Source organism: Cetorhinus maximus, chromosome 3, assembly GCF_964194155.1.
Source record: "Cetorhinus maximus chromosome 3, sCetMax3.hap1.1, whole genome shotgun sequence".
Lineage (NCBI taxonomy): Eukaryota > Metazoa > Chordata > Chondrichthyes > Lamniformes > Cetorhinidae > Cetorhinus > Cetorhinus maximus.
Window position 1 is genome coordinate 76152373 of NC_135881.1, and position 21590 is coordinate 76173962.

A 21590-nucleotide genomic window follows, 5' to 3' on the forward strand; every position below is an offset into this window, starting at 1 on the left:
CAGAAGTTATAACGCATCCAAGAATTGATGTCATCAGACAAGCAATCTGACGGCACAAGGGTAGTGGAGGCATTGAGAGAGGTGGTTTTATGCTGACTGATGTCTGCAATTGATTTGAAACCCTTCAAATCAGGCCACCACCCTCCCCACAACAGCAAATTGGACCGAATGAAAATCACAAACTTGTTACAGCAGAGGAGGCCATTTAGTCCATTGTGTCTGCCAGCTGTCCGAATGACAGTGCTGTTTCCCTGCCTTCTCCCCGTAATCCTGTACATTGTCCTTTTTTTCAAATAATAAACCAATTCCCTCTTGAATGCCTCAATTGAATCTGCCTCCACCAAACTCTCATGCAGTACATTCCAGGTCTTAATCATTCGTTGGATGAAAATGTTTCTCCTCATATCTCCGTTGTTTCTTGTGTCAATTACCTTAAATCTGTGCCCTCTTGTTCTCAATCCTGCTACTGGTAGGAACAGTTTCTTCCTATCTACTCTGTCCAGTCCTCTCATGGTTTTGAATACCTCTAACAAATCTCCTCTCAGCCTTCTCTTCCCCAAGCAGAACATCTGCAATCTATGTAACTGAAGTTCTTCATCCCTGGAACCATTCTTGTTAATCTTTCCTGCACTCCCTCTAATGCCTTCACAAATTTCCTAAAGTGTGCCACCTATAATTGGCACAATACTCCAGTTGAGGCTGAGCCAGTGTTTTATACAAGTTCAACATAACCTCCTTGCTCTTGCACTCTGTGTTCCTATTAATAAAGCCTAGGATACTGTATGCTCTATTAAGCACTCTCTCAACCTGACCTGACATCTTCATTGACTTAAGCACATGCAGGTCCCTCTGCTCCTGCACCCCCTTTAGAATTGTACCCTATAGTTTATCCTGTCTCTCCATGTTCTTCCCACCAAAATGAAATACTTTACATTTCTCCACATCTGCCACTTGTTTGCCTATTCCACCAACTTGTCCATGTCTTCTCAAATTTTTACACGATCCTCCTCACAATTCACAATGCTTCCAAGATTCATATCATCTTCAAATTTTGAAATTGCACCCTATTGTACACTAAGGTCCAGTCCATTCATATAAATCAGGACGAACAAGGCCAACACTGGGGATCTTCACGACAAACCTTCCCCCAGCCCAAAAAATATCCATTGTCCACTATTCTGATTCCTGTCACTCAGCCAATTTCATAATCATATTGCTACTGTCTCTTTTATTTCAGGAGCTATAACCTTGTTCACAAGTCTGTTGCGCAGCACTGTATCTATTGCCTTTTGGGAGTCCATGTGTAACAACAGTGTTACCTTCCTCAACCTTCTCTTCAAAAAACCAAAAAGTTAATTAAAAATCATTTTCCCTTAACAACTCCGTGCTGACTTTCCTTAATTAATACACATTTGCCCAAATGATTATTAATTTTGTCCCAAATTATTGTTTCTAAAAGCTTCCCCAGCACCGAAGTTAAACTGACTGGCTGTGGCTGCTGAGTTTATCTTTACACCCTTTTTTGAGCAAGGGTGTACATTTGCAATTCTCCAGTCCTCTGGCACCACCCCTGAGGCTAAGGAAGACTGGAAAATTATAGCCAGTGCCTCCACAATTTCCACTTCTAATTTCCTCAGTATCCTTGGATGGATCTCATCCAGCCCAGGTAGCCTTATCAACTTCAAGTACAGACAGCCTATCCAATATCTCCTCTTTATCAATTTTAAACCCTTCAAGAACTACCTCCTCTTTCACCATGACCTGGGCAGAATCTTCTTTCTTGGTAAAGACAGATGCAAAGTAATAATTTAACACCTCAGCTATGCTTCCTGCCTCCATGTGTAAATCCCCTTTTTGATCCCTAATTGGTTCCTCTTACCAATTAAGAAGTAATTCCTCTTACCACCCTTTTAGTGTATATATCCTCTCTTTGCTTCTTTTATTTGTCTTTTCACTTCCTCTCCGAACCTTCTACATTCAATGTGGTTCTCGATTGTAATATCCACCTGATATTTCTCATAAGCACACTTTTTCTTCTTCTTCTTAATCGCTACCTCTTTCACCATCTAAGGAGCTCTGGATTTGTTTGCCCTGTTTTGCCTTTGTGGAATTATACTTTGACTGTGCCTGAACTATAAAGGTTTTTTGTAAAAGTAGCCCATTGTTCAGTTACAGTTTTTCCTGCCAGCCTTTGATTCCAATTTATTCGGTCCAGATCCATTCTTACTTCATTGAAGTTGGTTTTCCCCCAGTCAATTATTCTTACTCCTGCTCTTTGTCCTTTTCCATATCTATCCTAAACCTTATGATACAATTATTACTGTCCCCTAAAAGTTCTCCTGACACTTCATCCACTTGGCCCACCCCAATCCCAAGAATCAAGTCCAGCAGTGCCTTTCCCACTGGAGTAGGAACATACTGCTTTAGAATTTTTTTCTGAACACCCTCTAGGAACCCTTTCCCCTCTTTGCCCTTTACACCACTACTACCCCATTCTATATCCGGATAATTAAAGTCCTCCATTGTAACTACTCAATAATTCTTGCACCTCTCTGTAACTTCCTTGCAAATTTGTTCCTCTTCACCTTTCCAACTAGTTGGTGGCTTATAGACTACACTGGGCAAAGTAAATGCACCTTTTTTGACATTCTCTGTGACTGGTATTTTATCCCTCAATTCCCTCACCTTGACCGGTCTGCAGCCTTGGACATATCCAACCACAGCAACATTCCCCAACATTTCTTCTCCATTGTCCAGCTTCGTGAAACTGCCCTCATCCAGGTCCACTCTTAATCCTTCAAATGTAGCCACAGCATTATCAGCAATTGTTTCTCTTCCTGGTTACACATCATTAGCTCTTAAGTCCCCAAAGGATCTATTGTAAGTCATCATGTTAAAACATCCCAAGGCACCTCACAGAAACATTATCAATCAAAACTGACATTAAGCCACATAAAGAGACATTTGAGCAGATAACCAAAAGCTTGATCAAAGAAGGCGGTTTTAAGGATGGACTTCAAGAAGAGAAGATGGGTTGTGTAGGTTTAGACAGGGAATTGCAGAGTTTAAGGGCCAGACAGCCGAAGTCACGGCTGCCAATACGGAGCAAAGGAAACTGAGGATATGTGAGAGGTCAGAATTGGAGGAGTTTGGAGATCTTGGAGATTTGTAGGACTTAAGGCGGTTACAGATAAGGTTACAGAGATAACTTTACCTCTTCAGAGTCTTTTTCCACCCTTGTACTTCCTGTCTTGTCAGGCTGCTTGTCTCAAGAGCAATTTGGGATGGACAATAAAAGTTGGCCTTGTCAACAATGCCCACATCACATGAATTAATAAAAAAAAATCTATTGGAGAAACTGCAATTACTTCCAGTAAATCGAGAAGGCAAATACCATCTTTTTAAACCCCCACCACAAACAATACCCACGTCACTGATTCCATCCCTTTCATGATCACTGACTCAGTTTGAACCAGACTGTTTGTAAACATGGCACCCAATATGACCTTGAAATAAGCTTTTCTACTCCTCGCCATCATAGAGATCATGTACTTCCATCCTCCACATCACCCGACTTTGTTTTCTTTCTTTATGTGGAGGAAAATGGCTGTTGAGAATATGAATGGTGAATTTAAAGGAAAGGTTTATTGAAATCACTGCAGACAAGGAATTGTTCGGTACTGAGGCATCAGATAGACTAAAGGAAGAGTATTTTGGAGAGGAACCTGAGGTAGTGCCTGGAAGTTAAATTACTTTTCAACAAGAAGACACTAAGAATATATTTTCCTCCATATAAACTCACCTATTCATATTCATGGCCATTCCCTTGATACTACTATCTCTGTAGCCAATCTATAAGGCCAGGTCCAGCCACATCCTCTTATTCTCCTTACCCACATCTCCCACATTGTTTGAATCTCATTTTCTTCAGCATCTGACCATGAAATGAACCCTAATGTGCCCTGCCCTCAACTTGTTTGCAGCATCACTTGTAAACTCCCAACCATCTACAAAAATTGAACATTGATATAGGTAACGCTTTTAACACAGAGAAACATGAGCACTAAGCTCAGGAAGGAAATGTTAGCAGATGTGAGCAAAAAATTAAAGAGGATGGTTTTATGGAGGATCTTAAAAGGAGAGGGAAGGAAAGGCTTTATGGAACTCTGCAGCTGAAAACACTGCCACAAATGATTGAGGAAAGAACAGAAGATATTCAAGAGAAAGGAGTCAGAGGAATGGAGGATTTGAGGGGGAATTGTTGGGACTGGAGAAAGGTAGGGAAAGGAAAAGCTCTAGAGAAATTTAAACATTTTGCAATTAGCTTAGTAACAAACAGTGCACTACAATGATCAGTAAATTACAAGCAATTGGTAGTATACTGCACCTGAATGCTCCATGTCATATTGCATCTAATAACATAACTGTAGACTGAATACATAAAAATATATTTACATTTTTTTTCCCAGTAGTGACGCACCTACTATTGCACTGGTGTGTCAGCCTGGATTTTTATGCTCTAGTCTCTGGAGTGAGACTTGAGATGAGAGTTCTACCCAACTGAGCCACGGTCGACACTCAAGTTAGAGATTGTCCTTGGTGTTAGACAAGAGCTGGCCTGAAGCAGTCCTGACCTCTTTTATTCCCAGCAGTTTCTCCAAGTTCTGCAAAAATGCTACTTCTGTGAATCATTAGGGAATTCATGCCCTTAACACTTTCGATTCTTACCAACAGTACAAAAATTCTTTCGAGTTATCAACAGTCACAGATTGCAACTCTTTCGAGTACAATCACAGTTCTTGGTTTCCGGGAGTGGGACACGAACCCATAACCCTCTGATTCAAAGGCAAGGGTGCTATGAACTGACAGCACAATCTGTACAGGTGCTACATGGCTGTTGATGAGTTTTTTGTTCACGGCGGTCATTCGGTGGTTGCTAATTGAATATGTGTGTCAGACATCATTGTCTCAACAATGGCTGATAATTTATTAAAGTCAATTGCTTAAATTTTGCAGCTGTTAAAGAATGATTTGGCAGGCATTCATTTGTCTATACTTTGAAATACTGATTAGAGGAACTAAAAGTGGTCAGACCTAGTTCTCATTTGTTGCATAAATAATACATTTTTTCAATAAAATCTCAGACAGCCTTTTCCATATAAAATACTTCAGGGAAGTGGGAACGTCCTCTGAGTTTGCTTCAAGCTTTTGTTTATTATTTTTCAGTATTCACATTCCTTTATTGAATCATAGGGTGATTACAGCACAGAAGGAGTCTATTCAACCTGTCATGTCTGTGCCAGCTCCCTGTAAGAGCTACTCACCTCTTACCATTCCCCTGCCTTTTCCCTGTAGCCCTGCACATTTTTTCTCTTCAGATAGTTATCTAATTTTTTTTTGAAGACTTTGATTGAATCTGCCTCCACCACACTCTCAGGCAGTGCATTCCTGATCCTAAGCACTCACTGCAAAAAAAAACTTTTCCTCATGTCACCATTGCTTCTTTTGTCAACCACCTTAAATCGGTGTCCTCTAGTTATCGATCCTTCCACCAACGGGAAGAGTTTCCCCCCACCCAACACCTCTAGCAAATCTCCTCTTAATCTTCTCTTCTCCAAGCAGAACAGTCCCAGTTTCTCCAATCTAACCACATAACTGAAGTTCCTGATCCTTTAAACGACTCTCATGAATCTTCTCTGCAACCTCTCTAACGCTTTCACATCCATCCCAAATGTGGTGCCCAGAATACTCCAGTTTAGGACAAACTAATATTTTATACAGATTTATCATACCTTCCTTACTTTTGTATTCTAATCTCCTATTTATAAAGCTCAGGATCCTGTATGCTATATTAACCACTTTCTCAACCGGCCTGCCACTTCCAATAATTTGTGCACATATATACTCCCAAGTCTCTTTGCTTCTGCACTCCATTAGAGTTTTATCCTTTATTTTATAATGCTTCTCCTTGTTCCTCCTACCAAAATGAATCACTTCATGTTTCTCTGCATAAAATTGCATCTGCCACTTGTCTGTCATTCCACCAGCCTGTCCATGTCCCCTTGAGGGTTATCATTGTCCTCCTCACAGTTCACAATATTTCCAAGTTCTTGGTCATTCACGAACTTTGAAATTGTGCCATGTACACCCAAGTCTAGGTCATTAATATACATCAAAAAAGGCAGATGTCCATTCACCAATGCACTCTGTTTACTGTCACTCAGCCAATTTCACACCCCTGCTACCACTGTCCCTTTTATTCCATTGGCTTTGACTTTGCTGACAAGCCTATTATGTGACAATTTATCAAATGCCCTTTGGAAGTCCATGTACACCACCTCAACCACATTACCCTATAGGATGCAGGGCATCCCTCAGGGAGGTGGTGGTGTAGTGGTATTGTCACTGGACTAGTAACCGAGAGATGCAGGTTAATGCTCTGGGGACCTGGGTTTGAATCCCACTATGGCAGATGGTGGAATCTGAATTCAATAAATATCCAGAATTAAAATTCTAAGTCTAAAAACCCACCTAGTTCACTAATGCTCTTTAGGGAAGGAAGCTGTCCTTATCTGGTTTTGTCTACATGTGACTCCAGACCCACAGCAATGTGATTGATTCTTAAATCCCTCTGAAATGGCCTAGCACTCAGTTGTATCAAACTGTTATGAGCTCCAAAAGGAGTGAAACCGGACGGTCCATCTTGCATCGACCTAGGCACTGGAAATGTCAATGGCAAACTTACCTGTTAACCCTGAAAAGTCCTCCTTACTAACATCTGGGGGCCTTGTGCCAAAATCGGGAGAGCTGGGCCTCTTCTTCAGTAAAGATAAGTGCAAAGTATTCTTTTAGCACCTCAGCTTTTATGCATAATTCTGCTGTTAGGTCCTGAATTGACCCACTCCACCTTTTACCACTTCCTTTCATCATAAGGTCAGAAGTGGGGATGTTTGCTGATGATTGCACAATGTTCAGCACCATTTACGACTCCTCAGATACTGAAGCAGTTCCCACCCAAATGTAGCAAGGCCTAGACAATATCCAAGCTGAAAAGTGACAAGTAACATTAGCACCACACAAGTGCCGGGCAATGACAGTCTCCAACTAGAGAGAATCCAACCATCGCCCCTTGACATTCAATGGCATTATCATCATTAACATTATCAACATCCTTGTGGGGTTACCATTGACCAGAAGCTGAACTGGGTTAGCCATATAAATATTAGGGCTACAAGAGCAGGTCAGAGGCTAGAGATCCTGTGGTGAATAATCCACCTTCTGATTCCCCGAAACCTGTCCACCATTTACAAGGCACAAGTGAGGAGTATGATGGAATGTTCTCCACTTGCCTGGATGACTGCAGCTCCGATAACTCTTTTGAAGCTCGACACCATCCAGGGCAAAGCTGCCTGTTTGATTGGCATACCATCCACAAACATTCAATCCCTCCACCACCGACGCACAGTGGCAGCAGTGTGTACCATCTACAAAATGCAATGCAGGGACTCACCAAGGCTCCTTAGACAACACCGACCAAACCTACGACCACTACCATCTAGAAGGACAAGGGCAGCAGACACGTGGGAACACCACCACCTACAAGTTCGCCTCCAAGCCACTGGACTTGGAAATATATCGCCATTCCTTCAGTGTCACTGGGTCAAAATCCTGGAACTCCTCTCTAGTAGCACTGTGGTGTACCTACACCACATGGACTGCAGCAGTTCAAGATGGCAGCTCAACACCCCCTTCTCAAGGGAAATTAGGGGTGGACAATAAATGCTGGCCTAGCCAGCAATGCCCACATCCCACGGATGAATACAAGAAAGCAAGGTACCAATATAGTCCTATTCCTGACATGGTTTGGTCCTCAATAAAGTGCTGAAATGATGAAACTTACATGCACTTCAGTGCTTGTAATATATAAATAGTGGACTGAATGTAATTTTAATATAGTTTTAATTCAACATTACCCTTCCCTTAATAGGCTGTCCACCACTTCCCTGTTACCTGTTGAATTTGTTTGTCTGTTTCTGTTACATGATTGTTACATGTTTGTACATTTTTAACCTCATTATTTAATTTAGATATGAATTTTTCAATCCAAGTCACACTGCAATTCAGCCTTCAGCTCCAATCTTACTTCTTAAATAAAATACCATTATTATTATTACCTTCATCAACTCTCTCAGTTACCTCTTCAAAAAACTCAAGCATGCTAATTAGACACAAATAAAAAACAAAAATTGCTGGAAAAGCTCAGCAGGTCGGGCAGCATCTGTGGAGAGAGAAACAGGCTAACGGGCTCTGAACAGTCATACAAACTCAAAACTTTAACTCTTTCTCTCTCCACAGATGTTGCCAGGCCTGCTGAGCTTTTCCAGCATTTTCTGTTTTTATTCCAGATTTCCAGCATCCGTAGTATTTTTCTTTTATTTAATTGAACACAATTTGGCCTTAACAAATCCATGCTGGTTTTCTTTAATTAACCAACATTTGTCCAAGTGACTGTCAATTTGATCCTGAATTATCATTTCACCGAAGTTAAACTGACTGGACTGCAGTTGCTGCATTTATCCTTACACCCCATTTTTAAACAAAGGTGTAACATTTTCAATTCTCCGGTCCTCTGGAACCACCCCTATATTTAAAGGAGGATTGGAAGATTATGGTCAGTGCCTCTGCAATTTCCACCCTTACTTCTCTTAATGTCCTTGGATACATCTCATCCTGTCCTGGTGGCTCATCTATTTTAAGTATAGTCAACGTATCTAATACCTCCTCTTTATCAACTTTAAAACTATCCGGTGGTCTTAACTGCTTCGTCTTCACTATGATCTGGGCCAGCGTCCTCTTCTTCGGTAAAGATCGGTGAAAAGTATTCATTTAGCACCTCAGCTTCCATGCATAATTCCCCTGTTAGACCCTCAATCAACCTCACTCCTATTTTTACCACCTTTTTACCCTGTATTTGTTTGCCCTACTTTTCCCCATCATGGGAATGCATCTTGACTGTGTCCAAACTATTTCCCCTTAAAAGGTAATCCATTGCTCTGTTAGTTTTTTCCTGCCAATTTTTGATTCTAATTTATCTGGACCAGATCTGTTCCCATCCCATTGAACTTTGCTCTGTCCCAATTAATTATTCTTACTCCATATTGCTCCTTGTTCTTTTCCATCCAAACCTTCTGATACAATGATCACAATCCCCTACACGTTCTGATACTTAAACCATCTCATGTCCCAGTACCAGATCCAGCAATGCCTCTTTGCTCATTGGGCTGGAAATATGCTTGTGTAGAAAATTCTCCTGAACACACTCTAGAAACTCTTGCCCCTTTCTGCCCTTTACCACCTGAGTCCACATTCTGATAATTAAAGTCATCCATTATATCTATTCTATAAGTCTTGCACCTCTCTGAATTTTCCTTGCAAATTTCTTCCTCTGTATCTATACATATTGGTGGCTACGTAATGACAACTCCATTGCTCATTAGCTCTAATCAAATAGCTTCTGTCCTTCACACCATGAGGACATCCTCTCTCTCCAGCACTGTAATGTTCACAATTGTTGATGTTAATCAATACTGCTACCCCTCTTCTTTTCTTTCGTTCCCTATCTTTCCTGATACCCTTTGGCCAAATTTTGTCGTAATAACAAAGGTCATGGCTGTGTCACCGGAAGCGAGCACACTTTCCATTTGGTCGTTCAGCAGCCAGACACACCCAATCTCATGGTGGCTAGCCAATGAAAGAACATGAGGCAGAGATGGGGGCTGTCCAACCCTGGGCGCAAGGTGGGAACTCAGGAGGCAAGGTCAGTTTCAGCTGATGCCATGGCAATGCTGTTGCCATTTTTAAGGGCTTGTCAGCTGTGGATTCATTGCTGCCTGAACAAAGGGCTCCTCCTTGCTGCTGCCACCTTGATCCATCCTGCTCCTGCTACTGCTCCTTTGACTGAAGGCTTGAACCAATCAAGGAGCTCACTGGAAGGCTACAGCAATAATGGAAAATGACCAACCCAGGTGGCTCCAAGCTGCAAGAGCAAGGCAGGAGATCCTTCTCCCCAGGAACAGATGACAGGAGGATCTGACCAAGCTAGCCTGGATGGAAATTGCAGAGAAGGTCAGCAGCTGTGGGATCAACCCCTGAGCCTGTATCCAGTGCCACAAGCACGTCAGTGACCTGATTCAGTAGCCAAAGTGAGTTCCTTTGGAACTTGCATGTGACGAAACGAGAGGACATGCTTGGTGGAGAGGGAGTGGCCATCTAGTCGATGGCAAAGGGTCAAACAGCAGCTTATCCAAGATCGCATCTTAGAGAAAGGCACCTGTCTATCTTTGCTGACCACTACAAGGTTCCTCGTGGTCTACAAGGCCATATGTGGGGGGCATTTGTAGGCCCTCACCAGTATAGGTGTTGTGTTTGTCTCCATGGGAAACTAACAGTCTTCCTTTTTGCACTTTCAGGAGAAGACAGTGCACAACAACAAAGAAAGTGCAAAGACCGGCGAAGGATGTCTTACTTCCACATCCTGGCCCGCATTGCGGTGGCGGCCGTGGAGGTCGCAGGGTACCAGGGAGGCCATGCAATTCCTGATGGTGAGACAGCAATGTGAACCTCAGAGGGTGAGAGTACAAGTGCAAGTACACAAGAATGCACCTGGAACACACAAGGCATAGTACCCTTATGACCACTGCTGGACACTTGGAGCTCCACAGTAAGAATAGTTGGGAGATGGGTGTCCTTAACCCTTAAACATTTATGTTCTCGCATGCAGCTCAGGGTCAAGCCAAGGTATGCAGAGTTTAATTTACTGAAAAATTCAGAATTCTTTATTGTTCCTATCCCCTATTATTGAACACTGACTTAACTATATGAAAAATCAAATTGGCTTTAGTTTTTTGTTCTTATACTAATTAAGTAATTAAGTCTTAACTTTATAATTGATTTACATTAACTTAAAAGCTTACAAGCATACACACCCCATGTGACTCCTTCTCCTCTGATGTCGCTTCATGATTTATTTCTGCTCTCCCGTTCAGTTCAGACTCACAGCAGAGGGAGAGCCTGCTCTGATCCTGACCTGCTTTCTGTTTCTCCTCTCCAATTGCAGCCCGCTTTATGCTGCTCTTCTTCACTCTGGACCCACTTTATGCTGTTTCTCTTTGCTCTGAGCCCACTTTAAGCTGCTCCTCTTCACTCTGCACCCACTTGTTCTGCACCCCTCCCGGCCTACTTTACATTGCTTCGCTCCACTCCGGCCTGTTTTATCCTGCTTTGTGCCACTCTGGCCTACTTTACCTTTCTTTGCTCCACTCCAGGCGTGCTTTACCCTGCTTCGCTCCAACCCGGTCTGCTTTACCCTGCTTCGTTTCACTCCCGGCCTCTTTTTAAGCTGCTTCATGGCACTCCCAGCCTGCTTTACTCCACTCCCGACCTGCTTTACCCTGTTTCGCTCCCCTCCCAACCTGCTCTACCCTGCTTCGCTCCACTCTCCACCTCTTTTACGCTGCTTCAGTCCACTCCCGGCCTGCTTCACTCCTCTCTCCACCTCTTTTACGCTGCTTCAGCCCACTCCCGGCCTGCTTCGCTCTGCTCCTGACCTACTTTCTGCTGCTTCACTCCACCCGAGGCCTGTTTTGTCCTGTTTTGCTTCACCCCACCTCCCCCCGCCGGCCAGCTTTACCCTGCTTCGGTCCACCCCCGACCTGCTTTACACTGCTTCAATCAATTCCCGGCCTGCTTAATGCTGCTCTTCCTTGCCCTCGGCCTGCTTTATCTGCGGTAGGTTGATTTTTCTGGAATATGCAGCAGTTAAGATATAATTCTTTAAGTCTGTAATGCAATTAAAGTGTTGATAAAGCGACAACTTCCAAGACGGCAGAAAAATTAGAATTTATTAGAGAATTCTGCCTATCAGCAGTCAAAAACTTCCTCTGTCTGAGCACTGGCAGAGAAGGTTACCAACAGAACTTTTACTGGAAACATCAATATCCCTCTGAAGATATAGCTACGGAAATATGGATGGAATTCCAAATGCTTTCCTGACCATGTGAGCGAAACTTTTTAACTCAGATTTCCTTCTACACCCATTTGATTTACACCCTCAATACCTCAAGTCAGATACTTACCAAAAATTGGAAGATTAATCACTTGGTCTGAATACTGCTTCGAAGATTCATGTAAGGGTTGAGATTTCTTGGGCATTCTACATATCTCCAGTAAGGTTTTCCCATCAAATCTCCTCCAACCATCACTTGGTTTTAGACTCCCAGTTCAACACAGGCTTCACTAACATCTTAAGCGTAGCCACTTTGGCTTAGAATTCTCCTAGCTCTAATGTTCTTTAACTCTGGAGTTTTGCACTTAAAACTGTTTCTTCTTAGCTTGGCTATCCCAGAAGTCCGACTCACTATTAGTGGAATCCTTCCCTTACCAAGACTTTTAAACTCTTTTAGTCAGCACTCAGAATTTCAAGTGAATTCTGCTGGAAAGAGATGTTGCCTGCTCTGTAGCCAGTTTGTTCTAAACTAAAGAAAAACTGCTTGAAAACAGGTACACACAAACACACACAATCTACTCCCCCCTATAATTAACCTCCTGTTGACCCTTTTTCAATTGTTTATCTCCCAGGTAACTTGGTCACATGACCAGACCAATTACTGGAAGCGATGTGCTTTACCAGAAATCATCTCATAGAGAAATATAGTTCTTAAAAGGAACCATCACCCCAACCTAAAATATGTTTTCCCCAAAAGTACATGGGCCATCACAAATGTTTTGTCCCTCAGTTGGACTTAATGCAAACCTATTTGATTAGTTCTAATAGCAGATAAGTGCAGGGCTTGTTTCAGGAATATGCCAGAAATGTGCTTAGACTATTACCATGCTATTTTTCAGCCTAGTTCCTGCACCAATCGCAAAATCATATGAATTTTCAGTGATTAGACTCTAAACTTTGTTCTGGTAGTAACTATACATGAAAAAGACAACAACAGCTTATATTTACATAGTGCCTTTAATGTAGTAAAGTGTCCCAAGGTATTTCACAGGAGTGTTATAAACAACATTTGACACCAAATCACATAAGATGACATGAGGGCAGGTAGCTAAATGTTTTGTTAAAGAGAAAGGCTTTAAGGAGGGGCTTAAAGACATTTAGAGAGGCGAGAGGTTTAGGGAGGGAATTCCAAAACTTTAGGCCCAGGCAACTGAAGGCATAAGCCACCAAGGAAATCAGGAATGCTCAAGAGGTTAGAATGGGAGGAGCACAGATATCTTGGAGGATTTTTGAGCTGAAGGAAATACAAGGATAGGGAGGGGCAAGGCCATATAGGGATTTGAAAACAAGGATGAGGATTTTAAAATTGAAGTGTTGCTTGACCAGGAGCCAATGTAGGTCAATGAGCACATGGGTTATAGGTGAACATGATTTGATTTGAATTAAGACACAGTCAGTAGAATTTTGGATGACATCAAATTTAGGAAGGGTAGAATGTGGAGGACCAGCCAGGACTGCATTGGAATAGTCAAATCTAGAGGTAACAAAGGCATAGATTAGGGTTTTGGTAGCTGATGAGTTGAGGTACGGCAGCAACATTGCAGAGGTGGAAATAGATCGTCTTAGAGGTGGTCCAAATATGTGATCAGAAGCTCATCTTGGGCCAAATATGACACCCATATTGTGAACCGTCTGGTTCATCCTCAGTCAGTTGTCAGCAAGAGGATGGAGTCCATGGCTAGGGAACAGAGTTTGCGACAGAGACCAAAGGCAATGCCTTTAGTCTTCCCAATAGTTAACTGGAGGTCATTCCTGCTCATCCAGTATTGGCTGTCAGGCAAGCAATTTTACAATTTAGCAACAGTGGAGGAGTTGAGAGAGGTGAGTGCCACGATAAAAATTACAAACTTTCTGCATGTTATAAAGTGAGGTGCCAAATAGATTAAAAAAAGATTACGGTAGTTGCAAGCAAGTGAATCTTTACAAAATGTCAAATTAAATATTAGTGTCAAATTTCAAATTGGGGTGTTTTAAGTTCTTAAAAAAGATAAAGGGAACATAAATCTACAAATTGCTGATGATCTCTGTTAACAAGAATATTTGTATGAATGCGTGTGGATTAAGCACTTACTGATAGTAACATTGGTCTTTTCTGCAGGGCACTATATTTCCCAAAATCAAAGGAAATGCGGCAACACAGATTGGAGAAAACATTATTTGTTAGAATGACTGCCAGTTAGAATCAGTAGGTTTCTAGTACTTCCAGAGATTAGCCTGTAGTTTTAGGAAATACTCATTGTACTATAGAGTTCTCTGGAACCTTAATTTCTATTCTTCGCAAGAATTTTAGTTATTCAACAGCAATAGGGAATACAAAATATATTTTAAAATCATATCATTCCTTTATCATTTTTCATTCAATGTAATTATCGGAGTAGATGAAAAATAAAAAGGATGGGTTACAAATCTGAAATAAAAACAGAAAATGCTGGAAATAAATTGATCAATCAGCGCCTGTCATATCAAAACATGACTTAATAACCTATCTTCATTTTACAGATGCTAACTGACTCCCTGTGCACTTCCAGCTTTTTCAGATGGAACTGGCAAAACCACCTATTTTACCTCAATTTAAATTCTGAAAATTAAAAATTCCCCTAATTAGGAATTAAAAGGCAAACATAGCTTTTTGTTCGATATTATTTTATACTCTTTATTTTGTGCTTAGTTCTCAACATAGCCGTCACACCTAACAGACACACATGCCTTCCCCACACCACCCCTATCCTACCCCTAACTGTTGGCGTATACTTAACACATTCACAGCTAAAGTGAAAATTATTTTATAGTGAAGGGAAAAAAATTGAACTGATAATCAAGAAACAGAATTGTAGGTGCAACTTGTAAATTTCTTCAAGCTTGAGTGCTTAAATATTTTTCAAGCTCTGGAAATATGAACATTCATCACCCGTGACAACAGTGAATGTCATCAGTGAATACTGATACTGGCTTATGAAGCAAATTATTGGAGTAAAAGGCCCCTGGCCTGTCTTCAATTTTTTAACTGATAAGTGCTTCCTTTACATACAATGATCAGAACAGAATTACTTTTACACAGGAATGTTTCTTTCTTTTAGAAAGATTGGACAACCTGTCATTAAACACACTTCTACAGCAGATTGTTAAAAACAAATAACAGGGCAGTTAATAGATTTACCTTTCCCGCCTTCCTTCAGTGTGCTCGTATAGTTGGTTTGCTCCACCATCAGCACATGCGCGAACAATAGCTTCAAAAACAGACAAAATGAAAAAGCAAAGATGAACATGAGCAACTTTACTTTCAACTTTTGGAAACAGAAGCTATTATGCACAATATTAGCAAATATAAGGTGGTCAGCAATTTTTAGTCAGAAATAATAAACATGATAAATCATCAGTGCTTTGGGTGGTTCAAAAAAGATGGACTACACTGGACATGGTTCATCTCTCGTCCACTTGGTGACAAAATATAACAAAAAGCAAAAAGCAAGGAAATCATACAATAGTATCTTCTGCTGAATAATACCATAATTATATTACCACAACTTAGGCATCTAATTCAACACAGATATATGGAAAGAACACAGAAGTTGTACATCATTCAGGTGAATGAGATATATAACTTGAACACTTAGTGCGTACTCTTACTCTTCACAGTACAGGAAGAGACTACAGTACCAGAGATATGGGGGAAACTAATACCAATTCAAGGGTAGGAATTTAGGAATGTAGAACTTAAGAGCAGGAGTAGGCCATTCAGCCCTTTGTACCTGCTCCGCCACTCAATAAGAGCATAGCTGATCTGGTTGTAGTCTCAACTCCATTTTGCCATCTGCCTTCCCCGATAACACTTGCCTCCCCTGTCTGTCAAAAATTTGTCTAACTTAGTGTTGAACAAATTCAATGGCCCAGCCTCCATTGCTTTCGTGGGAACAGAATTCCCCATATAATGACATTTTGAGAGAAAAAATATCTCATCATCTCTTTGTTAACAGTACATCTCTTATTCTTAAACTGTGTTCCCTGGTTCTAGTCCCTCCCACAAGTGGAAACATCCTCCCAGTATCTACCATAACAAATCCCCTCAGGATCTTACATGTTTCAATAAGATCAACTCTCATCCTTCCAAACTCTTGTTTAACCCTTCTTGATAAGATAAGCCCCTCATTAGCCAAATTATTACCCAGAATAAAATCTATCCCTTCCAAGGGTAAACTAGGAATAATTCCCACAATAACAAGGCCGTTCACTAAGTCACTTCATAAACTGACTTTACACAAGGGAGCAGGTTCATAAATCCCATCAAAACCCACTATTCTTTCATCATACCATCTGGAACACAAATTGCATCATCAGCCACCATCAATGACTGATCTGCCACGGTACCTCTCAAAATATTAATCTGTTTACTTTTTTTTTTGGAGGAGTAAGGGAGCACTTCTCCCTTTGAGGCAAAACATCTAGAACCTCCAACAGCCTGACTCCCTTTAGCAGTATTTAAGAAAGAATCACCTCAACTATCTTGAGCCATATCCCTATATCCCTCTTTCTAGTGGGTTCCAAGGGAGCACATTTCACCTGTGCTATTGCTATGGTTTTAATATTAATTTCCATTTCTGGTACAGCCTCTTCTACAGGCTCCTTAAGTGTTCTTATTACTGCCACTGGTTTACTGTTCAGCTTCCAACAATGGGCTTTGAGATGCCCTGTCTTATAGCAATAAAAGCATTTTTCTTTACATTACTTTTATCCTCTACACTATCATTTTTTTTTTGACTGGAACATCTTCACCCTTCTCCAAAAAGCTAGACGATTTTCTGTTCCTCCAGCTTCCCTATGGGTTTACAGTTGGAGATCTACTGCCCCCTTGCTGCCAAGTGATATAATCATACGTATCTTCCAGAACCGCTGCTTCTCATACCTTAGAAACCTTACAGTCTTCCAGGTGTGAGCGAATAGCTTTTGGGATGCTATTTCGAAACTATTCCAGTATCGTTAGCTCCCTCACATTCTCAAAATTTTGTTCTAACTTCAGGAATTGAAACCATCAGTCCCACATTTCTTTCTCCCTAGCAAATTCTGCGTCTCGTTCAGTCTTTCCTTTTAAGTACAAAATTTCAATTGATATGCTTCAGGGACAAGCTTCTAAGCATTAAGTACTGCAGCTTTAACTATCTCTCAATCTGAAGATTGTTCTTCTGAAAGTTTAGAATACACATCCATAGCCTTACCAACCAAAACGCTTTGTAAAATGAGAGCTCGTGTGTCCTCTAGCCACTTTAGTTGGTTAGCCATCTTTCAAACGAGATGAAATCTCTCTCTACCCCATCTTCAGTGAATTTAGGCAACAGACGAAGACTCTTTGATGTATCAAAGCTCTGAATGGGACATGATTCCTCATCCAAACCACTAAACTTTCTTTCGCTCTGTGACCTAAGCTTTTATCGCCAGTTCATGGTGTCTGATTTCTTTGTCTCTTTGAAACTCAAGCTTTCATATTTCCATTTCTTTTGCCCTTTCTTTTTCCTCTTTTTCCAATTCAAGCTTTCGCATTTCAATTTCCTCTTTTCTATTTTAAGCTGCTTTATTTCTTTTTCTTTCTCAAGTTCAAGCTGCTTTATGTGCAATTGAATTCTAGCCAACTCAACAGAATTGCAATCTGGATGAACTTTCCCTTCTTCCTATCCCAGATGCTGTGCTGTTATCTCCATCATTTCTGCTTTTTTAGCCACTGCTTTTAACTCTTACTTTACCTTTTCTGCTAATTCGACTAACCTTGCTTTGGTTAATTACTGCAAATCACTCAGGATTAAATCTTCCCTCTCTAGCAAAGTCTTAGCAATTGACAAAGCCATTCCTGCTTTTCAATTAGTATAGCAAAATTCACCATAGAAATCTTATCAACCTTAACCCTCAGCAAGTATCAGCACTCATGTTTCTCTGTGGATTTGAGATCACAACGAGCCCCCAGTTTATGTTACGATCCTTAGCCAATCCCCGGGTTGTAGGGGAGATCCAGTTAAGGATCAACAACGTTTTGCTTGAAGTAGACAGAGTTTGAGAATTAAGATGCTTACTAAGTGAATAACGCCACAAGATTCCACAGGTTTTGAACAAACAATAAATAAACTTTACAATACAAGTTGTTACGGACAGGAGAGGGGTTAATTTAAACAGCACTAATTTCTCCTCTCACCACCTGCCCATAAACAGAAAGGTGTTTTGATTTGTTTCCTTCTTTATAAGCAGTGGCGTATTTCTCCAACCCCTTGATTTTTGTGCGATCCAAGTTTCTATTGATAACCCCGCAGCAAACCCGAAATAGGATGAACTCAGAGGGTTTGTTTATTTGGACACACACAAAACGCGAGTAGGAGAGTTTACAACTTCACATCCACACTCAGGCAGTAAAGAAAGATAAGGAAATTAAGGCTTTCCAGGACAGAAACCACAGAGAAAATAAATATTGGTTCACATGAGTTCGAGAGTCCAGAATCATAGTCCAATGAGGTATTCCTTTACGGAGGCCGGTTGGCTGAAAACCAATGTTATAGAATTCACTTTTCTGGTGGTGTTTACTTTGCATGATCAAATAGGCACGCAGAGATGAATCAGTTTTTTAGGTGATGGCGCTGAACTCCCAACAGAAGCAGGGTAGATGGAGCCAGTTGTCCAACTTGGCCAGAGCTCCTTCCGTGTGACTTACTAGTCAGATGTTAAAGCAGCAGACTGAGCTATACAGTTTAGCAAGGCAATATTACTTGTTCCACAAACCAGAGGCCTAGGTCACATGACCTGCACTTCTCCACCAAGACTTCAACAAAGGATGTTTATTCACCATCTGGAATTCAGCTGGGTCTCAAAGACTGATAAATGTCCCAGCCATCATGGGTTGAAAGGAATGCTTGAGGGGGCCATTTGTCTTAGGAGACCCTCTGTCTCCTTCTGGTAAGCCTGGGTTATCAGGTGCATATGACCTTTGTAAAGTTCTCTTTGAAGTTGGGCTGTGCAGGCCCCAGGTGATCCTTAGTGGCTCCTCAGAGATAAAGAAGTGTGAGTTTTCCTGAAACTGCAAATTAGCTTCTTTTGTTCTGGGGTCACAGACAGACATAGGTTCAGCCACTGTGCAGCCAAGACCCAGGTTTAAAGTTCAGAAATAGCAATGAGTATATAAAAATGTACAGTGTGAGGTCTTATGTTATGTCAGAAACATAAAATAATTTACAATATCTATCTTATAGTCTAACATTCAGGGTAAGTATGAGATACATGTAAATTAACAGGCAAACTGTGGTCAAACACACCACAGTACACAATAAACAATAGATGTGAACAAAAACAGATTCCAGGGATTTCTCTACAACCCACCCAGATGTTAGTCACACTGTGAGTCAGCCAATCTCACTGAAACTCCATCTCTCCCTCTCAGGGGTTTCCAATCTTCACATTTGAAGATCTTGCCTTGAAATTCTCTCCATCAGTCTCTCCAACTCGGATAACTTCAACGATGGCCCACCTCGCAGGGTTTCAATCATGCCTTCAGAGATTTTGTTCCACTAGATTCCCAAGTACACTCGAACACTAGCTCACAAGCACAATTTCAGCTCTTTAGCCACACAGACAGAACACCACTGCTCCAAAGGGGTACTTCTGCCCCAGCGGCCCTCTTTACTTAAACTCTGCTCCCCACAGCACGTTTTCTAATTTGGAGCTTATTTCTCTGCTTATTTCTTTATCTCAAAGGGCCTTAAAAACCAGCGGGTAAAAGTTATAGTGAAATAAAGTTTTAGTTAGAGCCTATCTGGAGTACTGTGCACAACTCTTGAGCACTACTCCTCAAAAAGGTTTGCTGGTTTTGAAGGAGTTACAGTGTAAATTCACTAGAATGATTCTGGGGCTTATAGAGTTAAATTAGGAGGACAACTTGCATGGACTAGATTTGTATTCCCTTGAATAAATAAAATTCAAGGGTGATCAAATTGAGGAGTTGCCAAAGCCTCCAGGGCTATGGGCCAAGCACTGGAAAATGGGATTAGTACTGTCAGATCTTTGTTGACCAGCGCAGGCACGATGGGCCAAATGGCCTCCTCCTTCTGTGCTACAAACGTCTATGAATCTATGAGTGTTAAGATGGTTAATAGAATTGATCAGGTAGATAGAGGAAAAACTATCCTGTCCAGTGTGGTGTCTAGAACAAGAGGGAATAACCTCCAGTTATTCCAGCCTAAACAGTTCACAGGTGATGTGAGAAAGTACTTCTTCATACTAAAGGCAGCAGAAATCTGGAATTCTCACCCCAAAAAACTGTTAAGTCTAGGTCAATTGAAGATTTCAAAACTGAGGTTGATAGTTTTGTTAAGTAAGAGTATTAAAGCTTATGGACTAAGGCAGTAGATAGTGTAAAGATGGTGTAAATGCCCACATCCCATGAACAAATAAAAAAAAAGATGCAGATCAATATAAGTGAATAGTGTAACAGCTTTGAGGGGCATCAGACATGCATGTTGTCCACTCCGCAACTGTGTACATGATTTTACTCTGCTCATTCACCTATACAACTTGTCCTCCCTTCTGTTGTGATACATTTTCTTTCACAGGCTGGGGCATCTCTGACAGATCAAGGTCTCTTCCTCTACTCACTTTTCCTTCTCAGACCACAGGCATTTTCTCTCAGGTTTTCTCTCACCGGCTGTAACTCACTTACATTTTGTTATTGGTTACACCTAACACAGCTTTTAGCTCATCACTAAACAGAATGGAAGGTGGGGAGTTCAATGCCTCAAATGTTGAGCTCCCAGCCTCAGTCGCATTATGTGGTTTCATTACTTTTCTCTTCCTCCAATATTTCCTCCAACTTCCCTTAACCCTTTTCTTCTCTAGGTGAGAACTCCTATTGTGATACAGTTCCCATATCATAAGCAACCTTTAATACTTGGACTCCAACACTTAGAATTCTCTTTTGAGTCCCACCACTTGAATGGGTTGTTTTTAATGCTAGCTTTCTGCATGCTATGTAAAAGTAAAGGATTAAAAACATTTTCCACAAATCACAAAATTTGCAAGAGAATAACAAACTAAAACTTGGTATTTTCAAACAAAATTGTTTTTCCTTTCTCTTTTTCAGATGCTGGATATTTTAAATGAGTTCTACTGAAATAAAATATGTTGAGGGATACTGAAAGTTTAATTAATGCAAGCATCATTTTTCATGCTTAAACATAAACAAAAGATGCAGGAACCTCCACTGTCCACTTAAGCTTGATTTATGATTATTATACTCATTGAGATGATCGATGATTGTATTTGCATCTAAATTGCAAATACAAGAGCAACGTTTAAAAAATGCATCCTAAATCCATTAGATCAACATAGGTACAAGAGTGCTGGTACACTGCACACTTATCTGAGAATTGGACTAAGTCAACTGAAATTCTATCATTTATAGTCTTCGAGACGCATGATAACAAATTCCCTTTATATGCCAAATATAAAATGGAATAGAAATTAGTTTGGACTTGGTTAGATTGTAACCCACAGTCAAAAATCC

General features: G+C 41.0%; 1 protein-coding gene across 8 annotated transcripts in view; it reads right to left on the bottom strand.

The window, feature by feature from the left end:
• tpk1 (thiamin pyrophosphokinase 1) overlaps positions 1-21590 on the bottom strand; it is a 369053-nt gene that overhangs the window by 232681 nt on the left and 114782 nt on the right. For all 8 annotated transcript variants that reach the window (XM_078538592.1, XM_078538593.1, XM_078538597.1 and 5 more), the window contains one exon: positions 15222-15291. In XM_078538592.1, coding sequence (XP_078394718.1) covers positions 15222-15291 — 70 coding nt within the window. The remainder of the gene's footprint in view (positions 1-15221; positions 15292-21590) is intronic.